Source organism: Brienomyrus brachyistius, chromosome 13 (assembly GCF_023856365.1).
Source record: "Brienomyrus brachyistius isolate T26 chromosome 13, BBRACH_0.4, whole genome shotgun sequence".
Classification (NCBI taxonomy): domain Eukaryota; kingdom Metazoa; phylum Chordata; class Actinopteri; order Osteoglossiformes; family Mormyridae; genus Brienomyrus; species Brienomyrus brachyistius.
Window position 1 is genome coordinate 14224734 of NC_064545.1, and position 11001 is coordinate 14235734.

At 40.8% G+C, this 11001-nt stretch overlaps 1 protein-coding gene across 1 annotated transcript; it reads right to left on the reverse strand.

Annotated features, from left to right (window-relative positions):
• Window positions 1-2107: 2107 nt before the first annotated feature.
• Window positions 2108-6110, reverse strand: LOC125706297 (photoreceptor-specific nuclear receptor-like). Its single transcript, XM_048972936.1, has 9 exons — window positions 5795-6110; window positions 4808-4958; window positions 4315-4418; window positions 3932-3989; window positions 3690-3862; window positions 3363-3547; window positions 2842-3082; window positions 2613-2718; window positions 2108-2263 (listed from the first exon to the last, which is right to left on the reverse strand). The coding sequence occupies exons 1-9, from the start codon at window positions 5838-5840 to the stop codon at window positions 2131-2133; spliced, it is 1197 nt and encodes a 398-aa protein (XP_048828893.1). The 5' UTR covers window positions 5841-6110; the 3' UTR covers window positions 2108-2130.
• Between the last annotated feature and the right edge of the window lie 4891 nt (window positions 6111-11001).

Consider the following 11001-nt stretch of genomic DNA (forward strand, 5'->3'; position numbering starts at 1 on the left):
CTACCCACTGAACCACTGTGTCAATCCCTCTGTCATCTATTAAGAGGCTGAGACAACGTCACAACCGGCTCGAAGGGACACGGTTTGAACTTTATTTTTCCTACTGGAAGACTATCTCACTGATATTGTGGTAGGATTGTGCAATTACCTCTCATTGATTAAATGGATGAGGACTGAACGGAACATTGAACTGAATCATATTATAAAAACATCCTATGTAATGTACTGTTCATTATTGAATTCTTTTGCCATGTTGTTCATATGGTTTGAGTTGAATAGTATATTTTCAGCTGTATCCTAAAAGAACACTGATTTAAAAGGTCAGTACATTCAAGAAAGGCGCTATAGTAAGAGTTGCAGACTCTTTCAGATTGAGAGTTACTGAAGGGAAGAAGGTAAATAGTTTAGTGAATCTAATTATCAACCCAAGACTAAGTATACAGACCTGTCTTAGAAAAAATAGAAACATCTAGTTGACAAAACTAATGAAAACTACGATAGTAATTACCAAAACCTCTTATCCTATTTGTCTTGAGTGACAAAAGTGATGATGAGATGTAAAGAGCACATTTATGGGTTTTGTACACAAACAATTTTTCTGCCAAATGAAGTTCTATAATTGATGAGAGATAACTCTGTCTTTACCCTAGAAGATATCTTATTTTACCTTTTGAAAGTACATGTCTGGTTATTCGCTCGTCTCGTGATGAGCCTTTGCTGAGGTGAATAGTTTTGGAGATACAATTAATTTATTAGGACAAGTTAGATATTTCACAAATCTGGAGTTGTTAATTTTTTCTATCTATTTTTGGTGCTACTAATAAAGTTAAATTTCAGTAAATTTACATTATGGTAAGCAGGCAATTTGGTTTTGAATCCTTTTCAAGGTTGGAACATTTTTTATCTAATGAAGAATTAATTATTGACAATTACTGTTCGAATTTTGAGAGATGAATCTTGTGTTGCACACTTTCAGTTTCACTATAAATTATAATCTAGTCTATACTTTATAAATAACTTTTGTATAACTCCTGTAGAGATTGGTGCAATATTCTGTCCATCCTTTATTTAAAAATTTCATGGTTGCAAATGTTTGAAAAAAGTTGTGATTTTGGCTGTTGAAACTGTGCCTATTTGCAGATTGTATCTCAAAATGTAGAGCTAGTCACTTACACTTACCTTATTTGTGACCTATCACAACAAAACCGGTTATAAGTCGCACTGAATTTGACAGCAATTTGTGAAATCCGAGTTAATCTGTTGCACTCTTATTTCACAATAAGCTTACAAAAGGCAGCTGAACGACGAGTCTATATTGACCTGGTCAAGTTCAGAGCGACTTATGACCGGTTTTGTTGTGATGGGTCACATTTATAACTAAAAAAGGTGTTGATACATTATTTGGTCCTGTTGGCATCCACTATTCTGGGACAACGTTCGCTGCAGACGTTGAGTTGACGTAAACCCGATGTGCAGATGCACGTCCGGCCAACGTCTGCTAATGACGTTGGGCCGACGTTATGTCCGACGTTCTACCAACGTTGGGCCAACGTTAAATGTTAGCTTGGCCTTTGCATCAACAAACTAACACTGTTTGTTTGAACCAGTTTTTTTTTATTTCATCGTCATTCCTTCAGCCCCATTCATTAACCAAATATATTCATATCTTATTGGTTAGTAATTAGTAAGTTATAAAAATGTCAATATGTGAGAACTGTAGTAAACAAAAAAATATAAATATGAATAAAGTCTTAAATCGGGCTAATTAAAAGTATACATTGAAATTAAATTATTTGCTATGGAGAAGATACTTTGAATCTGATTAAGGAATAATTAAGGTATCACTTATCATTTAAAGGGCTGTATTTATGGCCCTAACCTTTCTCTTCAGTTGTTTTTCTCTGGCTTTGCCATCATTACAGAGGAGCTTTGAGTGGGTGCAGGCTGCTGTTGAACAGGAATGGACCCTGCAGGTAAGGGCGAAGTTAAAGATTTTGTGCCCCATGTAAACATGTCATATTGGGCCCCCAACTCAGACTCTACTACCAGTCGGGGGTGTCGAGTCATCTTCACTCCCCCCCCCCCCCCCCTTTATGGCAGCCCTGCCTGCAGGTCCAGACACCCAGGCATCTAATGCTTGAACATATCAGATAGCAGCTTCTCCATGGGTGTGTTCCTAATAGTCCGGTGGAAGAACAGCAGCTCGACGCGTTCTGATGTGACAAAATGCAGAGAGGAAAGCAGCAGGAGCAGTCTGCCGTACCTGTCACAAATGACAACATGACCAGAAACAAATAAACAAAAGTTTGTGAAACAGAAGTCAAAATTTAAACGCAGGCTCTCTTTGAGAGATTTTGACAGTTTCACTTCAGTAACAATGTATGTTGTAGAACCTTTTTTCATTAACTGAGTGCTTGATATTAGGTCTCTGCATATTTTCACTACAATGTCTCACACCACTGTTTACTTGAACCATGTGCACTGTCATTGTGTATTTTTATCATAATTTTATTTTTTTTCACTACTCTTATTTCTAGCTGTCCGATGCTATAAAGAATTAGAATTTTATTTCATTTGTGTGAAGTGATGACAACATGATTTGATTTAGTTACCTGGATGGATTGGTGGGGTAGTGTGAGTGGACGTGCTGACTCAGCATCACCAGTGACTGATCCTGAAGGTATTCGACTTGCTCTGGGTCTTTCAGACCTCCAGTGTCTGCCCCATGGAGAACAACATGCCAGTTCAGTCCACCGGCTTACACAATGTAAGGCTACTAGATGCTAGCTTGAGTAATAATGGCAGTGAGTAATTGCTCACTAGACCTGCATTTGGACCCACCTGGCTTAAAGAGGATAATAGCCTTGAGGCAAGCAAACTCAGTGGGGTCAACCGCAAGGACCTTGAAACGTTTAAAGATGTCTCCCAGCAAGTAGAGATCAGCGCCAGGATAGCTGGCCCTGCCCAACAGCGGGGATGAAAGGTCAGGCAGTGAGAGCAGAGGGCAGCTCTCCAGGGGCAGAGACCACTGGGCAGCACAGAGCAAGAACAGTTCGCTCCAAGCTTCCTCCAGTAGGATCACCTGTGGACAAAAGGGCAACTGTCAAATCCCGCTGTCCTCTCTGGCAAATATGCATCAACTGAACGTCCTCACAGCTAATATCTGATAACCTAGAAATTCCCTTTTTCTTGTTCCTCTTAATGCAGGAAGCAACAGAGATTTGATATGCAATAACATCCTGGCTGAATTCGTCATCAATGATTATTTTGATCAGAGAAAATTAATTGACCAAATTTGCTTTCTGCTGCTGAAAGGGGGAGTGGGTGCTCAGCAGAATCCCGCCTACTGCTCCGTGTCCCACCTGGTCCCGGAAGGGCAGGCTGGCAAAAACAGGCAAGTTCTTTGCCCACTTGACTGACACGAAGAGCAGGCGTGCGGACATCTCGTGGGCGTCCTCAGGGCTGCTGCTGCTCGGACACAGGGACATGTGGTGTTCTGGCGATTCCCTCTCCGGCTCATTAGTGGTGACATTGATGGGCTCATCCACTGCGATGTTGATAGTCAGCACAGAGATATGGACACGTGAGTAACAGAGAATATTAAGTATAAAAAACATTGGAGTGCTGCCAGAAACTCTAATAATGCATCAGTGATGCTTGCTTGTTACAACTGCATGACTTGATCTCACCTTCCTCAGGCTCCAGTTTCGCACACGTCTCCGCAGTCATCAGGCTGGCCATGAAGCGGTGGCCATTCTGGGTGTTGAGGCAGTACTGGGTGTTACCCGGGCAGCTGGCAGAGCTGTCGGCATGGGGCCGGGCAGATGCCACAATGGGGGATGATGGGCTGTCACCATTAGACCAGTCAGAGGAATTAGGACAAGCAGAGGAGTTCTGTTCCCTCGTGGTATCCAGGTGCTTCTGGCCCAGGTCCATGGCCTCCAAGTGTATCTGTGCCGTGCTCCGCGGCTGCCTCTCATTCTGCACAGCTGTGGGGGGGGGGGACAGGTGTCAGTGTCACCAGTGGCATGGCTCTGGGATTGCTCTATGCCCGGTGTGTCATGACTCATTACTCCTGTAATATGTGCTACAGTAGCCCTTCCATTGACTCCTGACAATGCAGCTAATCCATCCAAGGGTGTTTTTCACAGGGTAACCATACAATTCTTTTCAATGCCAGATAGCTATTCATTCCTGCCTTCCAGGCAAATCATTCAGGCCACTTTATTTCAATATTACTCTAATATTACCCTGAAAAATGGTGCCCATAGCTGCCCATAGTAGCTGTACATGGTTTTGTTTTTCTTGTCTCACCATCTTTCTTCATGCCGGCTTGCAGGCACTTCTTGAGCCGGCAGGCTTGACACTGGTTCCGATGAGCCTTGTCCACAGGGCACATTCCTGTACTGGCTTGACACCTACAGGAATAGCGAGAACGCAATCAGCAGGGGGGACTGATCGCAGTCCACTGGTGGGTCTCCAATGAAACACAGCGGTATCCATTAATCTTCTCCTGCAATTGACTTGTAAACATGTCAAAATAGACCGGTGGGTTTTGTACCCCTGTTTTATAGACTATATGATGTCAGGGTTGGGGAAGAAACACTGATCCTGAACTTCCCAATGGAAGTGGATCCACGCCTGACCATTAGACTGCTTCAGAGCGGGAAACGCCTTAAAATGACCCATCGAAGAAACCACGAGTCAAGTTTAAGTAAGCTTCAATCTTTCTAAGTGTTCCTACAACAGGAATCAGGTTGACACACACAGGCTTTCTTCCAAGGGACTTTGATTGCCATCCGCTCACCTGTAGACAAGTCTTCGCCTTACGCTGCGCTTGAAGAAGCCACTGCAGCCATTGCAGGCATAGATGCCATAATGCCTTCCACTACTGGTGTCTCCACACACCTTACACAGCAGGCCTGGTCCAGGGAGACCCTCTGGAGATGAGCTCCTGCCTGTGCCCCCCATCCCACCCAATACAGGTTTAGGGAAAAACGCTCCTGTGATCTACATGCATGTTTATTCTGTCATCCTGGTATCACAAATCACAATTAGGAACATTACTGCTTTACTTTCAGTACCGAAAGGCCAATGACTGATTCAGCATGAATGTAAGAATATAGCTGAATGTAGATTAATGTGTATCTAACCTTTAGTTACTTCTCTAATTACTCCCATCCATTAATTTGATTCATGAAAATGTGCTTTTACAACCATAGAATAGAATGCATTTCCCTAATAGAATAACACATTTAAACACAAGCTTTCATTACATCAATTTTATACAAAAGATACAGGATATGTCTTTAAAATAATATTAACATGCTATTCGATAGTTATAATAAAAACCAGCATTCACTCCAGAATGTCACCCTGTCTCCTTATGCTGTGACATCTTTGTACTGGATAAGTAGTTAAAGAAGACAGATGAATACTTTATAATAATATTATTATATGTATTGCAACTGCAATATATCAAGCATAAAATCCATGCTGAGGGTCAAAATCATGTGAGAGAAATCAAGAGACAATGCATGATAAATTACTGAGTTAACTGTATTTGTCACATACAGTTATACAAGTACAACGTGTAGTGAAATGCACACTTATTCAGTCCTGAGGCAGTGCAATAAGGTCTCGCAAATGAAAGATAAATATCTAAAGGGTAATACTAAAGGTAATGAAAATATATCCAAATAACATTCAAAATTTAACAGAGAATTGGTGTCAAATCAAATTGACTGACATGCTCACAGGTGATACCTAGGCCCAGAATGGTGGTAGAACTTACCGCTATGGTCACCTGTGTCTCTGCTCCCTACACTTGGTGATGGCATGCTGGACAACTCAAGGGCGTGGTCTTCAGTTACCCTATATACCAACAAGCAGCTGAAAGTGGATCCTCACAATATACTTTGGATCAAGAAGGAAGTTAATGTCAGCGTTCTACAGCTTGGTGGATCTTCCTTTCCGTAGGGATGCGGGACTGCGGATTTCCACCTCCTCTTGCAGAACAGTCAGCTGTTCGCCTGCCTGTTTCCCAGGATCTCTATTGACATGTGAGCCAATGGATGGTTAGATTTTCACCATGGATCTCCTTCCTTCTGATTCACTGTCCTCCTCTGTGTCTGAGCTTGTTCTCTCTCTCCAGGATTGATAAAAGAGATTTTTTTTGGCAGAGGAGGGGGAGCAGATTAGTCCCAAATGCTGCGTAAGCACAGGCTTACATGTCATCCTCGTAATCTTGACTGTTCATCTGGGCTTAAGTCAGTCACACTACAAATGCTCCCGATTAAGGAAATAAAAACTTTGGCCAATAATTAGGCATAATATTGTGAATGAGCATTGGATTCGTCTTACTAACTTCAGGCTGGCAGGATTCTTCTGCTCACATGCACCCATTGTGCGTGTGCCTGTCCTTGGTCATGCCACCATCCACAGCGCCACGCTCAATCATGCTGACGAGCCCTTTTGTCCGGTGTCTGTAAAATCCCATCTTAGCTTTTTTTGTAATTCCGATTTTATGCCATTCATATTTGCCAGCTTGCCCAGCTGTCCATTAACTGCCATTTTGTTAAGACTAATCAGAGGTTATTCTTTTTGGGGAGAAGTGGGAGAATGCCAGTGAGGTGGGTACAGATGGATTCAGTTCCCTTCACTTAAATGGATTACAGCTGAGGCTGTGTAATATTACTGACCCATACGCCAAATGGAGAGTGTACAAAATACTGCAACGGTGGAAAACCTGTCAGTAACAACAGATAGGTTGTTAGTAAAGAGACTGACATATGATGTTAAACTCATTCATAAGCACCAGTAAGCAGGTAAATGGTCTGGCAAAGGTGTCAAGCAAGCTTCATGTTAAAGGTAGTTTCCAGTGGTCATCAGATATGACAGGCGAAGTATTTGAGATAATAAATAAATAGAAAATTACAGTCAGCAGGTGTCTGTATTAAAGAGAATTCATTCTGTCACACCTAACTAGCAACTAAAAATTAACATTTAATTAAAATAGCACACTTCCTTTATGGAATTCCCAGTGCTCTGACACCTATTGGCAGGTGAGAGGCTGCTTACCAACAGAGTCATCAGTCTTCTGCTTTCAGTCTCCAGCTATGCTTTCTGTAATTTTGACATTTTGTTAATCTCATCCAGTGTGCTTTGGCGTTAAAAGTAGATAAAAATGCTCACATTCTGTGCTCACGCTTATACAAATAGTACAAATGGCAAATAAAGAATTGCTATCAAAGGAGTTCTTCAGCTTTCCCATCTCGCTGTCCTCTGAGACACCAAATGTTAGATTACGGTATACTGTTCTGAGTGTTGTTAAATTAACTGTATATTTTAGTGTTTTATACATGACAATACCATTTGATTGAAAAACCATACTGAAATTTTGTATACTATTTACCTGTGCATGTATTTTCTTATATTCTATACTAAACCTGACTGTATGTGAAGTCAAGGATCCCTATCGGCACAAAGCAAGGTACAATTTGGACAGGATACCTGTCAGTGTCATCAGAGGACTTGTGGTGTTCTGGGTTTCTCTCCAAACACGTGCCGTTGGTCAATAAATTGCTCATGATGTGTGTGTGTGCCCTGTAATGTACCAGCGTAGCCTGTTATATCACAAACAGAACAATAACATGTTTTTCATTAATGTTTGCCAGCCCTGCTCTGTGCATATTTTAGAGTAAAAACAGACAAGCAGACAACCATTAAATATCAGTACAGTGTGTCTCATTTTATTGCTTATTAGCTTTGTTTAGGAAGTAATAACTCTGATGTCCCTCATAATGGCAAACTGCAGATACTATACTGTACTATACGATACAATATACTATACCATAATATATATGTTGTGACAATATGCTATATTCTCTTTTGTATGTTGACTATACAGTTATTCTGAAAAATCAGTCACAGTTGGAGCCATGATGGGTTGGCAGCCCATACTGGACTGTTCCCTGCCTTGCGCCTGTAGGACAGACTCCGGACCCCCATGACCCTGAATACGACGAGCGGTTTCAGTAAATGGATGGATGGATAGAGCTGGAGACACCTGTTAGGACATAGTGAGCATAAGCCGTGGGAGCAGCTGCTACCTCTGCTGCATCATTACTGTAAAGGGGGTCCAGGCGTGTGTTGTGAGTAAATAACAGCATGTAATAGCATATGTGGTACTGGAACAGTTAAAAGCCAACAAGTCTGTTAATTAGTTTAAGTAATCCTCCTTCCTGCTTTTGGTAATTACTGGCTGCTGGAATTCTAACGGCAAGGAATGACAATATGGAGGTTATTGGCAGGGATCTGGACCATAATGTCTAATCCTACTAGTTTGTGAGCAGGGCAGGTGTTAGCGAAGCATGATCTGAAAAGTGTAGCAAGCTTTGCTCTCTTTACTTTTTACAACAGACAACCTACAGTCTCTGTGTGGAGCAGTTCCTCACCACACAATCTGCAGTGACATTAAATGAGCTTACAAATGGGATTCTTTTCATTTTGAGAATTTTCAGATGTATGAAGCCTTGAGAGTGAAAGAGGCGCACACACACACACACACACACATACAAGGTTCAGTATTCCTCTGTCACAGACTAAGCTGTCCTCTATTTGTAGACGTAAGGGAAAGTGAATGTGCTCAGTGACGATGTCTGCATGTTTTCATAGAACACTTCATACGCCTGTGCTCAAGGCAGCAAAAACCTGACTAGCATAATCAGTGAAAAGATGGACATATGTTTAATGCATCCAAAGCAAAATTGAATGAAAGTTCACCCCTTCCTCATCCAATCTAAGTATCTCTATCTAAATAAAAAATATATATTTAGATAAATATGTATAAAGATGGAAACTAAAAGCAGTCACACAAAGAAAAATACACATGCCATACACAGAGAAACCATCCACAAACAACCATACTGAGACACCTGCATGAAACACATCTGATTTAATTTCATCCACAATAAATCATGGTGCATATTAGGCTGAAATATTTGTGATTCGTCTATTAGACACTCATTCATTGTGACAGCGTTAAAAACATTTTAGCGTGCATTATACACAGTATGTTTATCTGAGTTCAAACGACGCCAGTTAGCATGATGTCGAGTGCATATGAAGAATAATTACACTGGTTTACTTTACCCCCCCTCCCCCGTGAGCAATGACAGTGGCAGAGGGGAACACTGCAGTGGCTTAGAGCTGATCTGTGAAGTGCTGACACCGTAATTCTGCCAGCTGTCACCATGCTGCATTATGTAACCGGCAAAGAGTCTGCAGCCATGTCTGGCATTCGGAGAGAAGCAATTATCCTTCTGCGTGAGCATCAATACACACTCATGGCCCCTTCTACTGCACCGGTCTGAGAGTGGAGCTCTGATGGGTGACACAGGACTTTTGTAGATCCCTGCCTGTTGTTTGAATGATACAGGGAGTTTCAGCTCTGAGTGCTCGCTTTTGTCCCCGGGTGTGAACAGGGAGCCCATAGCAGGCACCACCCCTGAAGAACACATCTCCTGTTCCACTGAATGCTATTTAAAAAAAAATTTTCCCAGTACAAATTCCTGTAAAATACATAAACAGTTAAAAAAGAGGCGATGTCCTGTGTGTCTATGGTAATACCACAATTTGCATGTGGTTTTGGGTCACAGGATACCATAGCCTAGAAACTACTGAAAGTATACTATAAAAGTTATTATAAAATACATGACAGTTAAAAATGAATGAATATTGCTGTGTCCTGTACATCTATAATACTACAATTTACACATTGTTTGGGGTTACTGGATTGCATAAACTAGTAACTACAAAAAAAAAAACATTTTTTTTTCCATATTAAATCCATTTAACATTCATAACGGGTTAAAGATGACTAATATCTGCTGTCTTGTGTGTGTAAGGTAGCACTACATTTTACACCTAGTTTGGGGTTACTGGATCGCATAGCCTAGAAGCTGTTCAGCAAAACCTATATCAATTGCACAAATGGTTAAAAATGAATAAAAACTGCTGTGCCCTGTGTGGCTAAGGAAGTGATACAATCTTCACCTGGCTTTGGGTCACTGAATCCCATAGCCTAGAAGGTATAGGAAAAAAATAGGGTTAGGGTTTGTTAACTCTAACTCTAACCCTAACCCTAGAAGGTATAGGAAAAAATAGTTTTTGTTTCAATACAAATTACTATAAAATACATAATTGTGAGGATGGCATGATGGTCTCACACCTCTGGGACCAAGGTTTGAATCCCCGCCATGGTTCTATATGTGTGGATGTTCTCCCCACTCCAGCCATGTATGTGGATGTTAAAACAACAATCAGAATGTAATTCTATATTGATGTTTATGGCCAATTAATTATTATCATTAATATATCGTGAAATAATGGTCCGGCTAACTTAACACTGGCGAACTTGGATCATAATTCTATCATTACAATAATTGCCAATGATGTTGCTATAAGCTATGTATTAAAATATTTCTGTTTCCATTTTCAGATGAGTTAAAATGCCTGATGTTGATGAGGAAGATAATCGGATAATGTTGCTCTAGCTATGGAGGGACTCAAAAGTTTTGAAGAGAGAAAAATGCTTTGTGGTTCTACAATATGTAACATTAGAGGTGATTACGGCAATATTTTAATGTAATTACTGATTATGAATTTCATTTAAATATATTTTGCCTTAAAGTCACCTGCCTCTGATGCCAGATTCTCTGACTGAAATCTTTGTCCATATTGGTTGCCTCTACTAGTGTTAAAATCCGTTGTCAGTATAGAGGTGCCAGTCCACCGAACAGTTATTATTCAGCTGCTACAACTATGTTTATGTTGTATGCATATAATTTCACTGGTCTATTGTCCTACAAAGAGAATGCGGATTAAATGGAAACAAATGATTTTTCTGATAATTGCATTGCATCAATGGATCCACATTTATTCCAAGTGGCCTTATTATGCTTTATTTATTTGTTTTTCCCTTTGTGTTATTGTTATGTA

Bases quoted from the DNA above. Each gene is read 5' to 3' on its own strand.
- LOC125706297 (XM_048972936.1), bottom strand. From the start codon at position 5,840: ATGCCATCACCAAGTGTAGGGAGCAGAGACACAGGTGACCATAGCG. The intron at 4,419-4,807 runs GTGAGCGGATGG...CTATTCCTGTAG, and splicing joins AGGCGAAGACTTGTCTACAG to GTGTCAAGCCAGTACAGGAA. The intron at 2,264-2,612 runs GTAACTAAATCA...CATTTGTGACAG, and splicing joins TACCCCACCAATCCATCCAG to GTACGGCAGACTGCTCCTGC.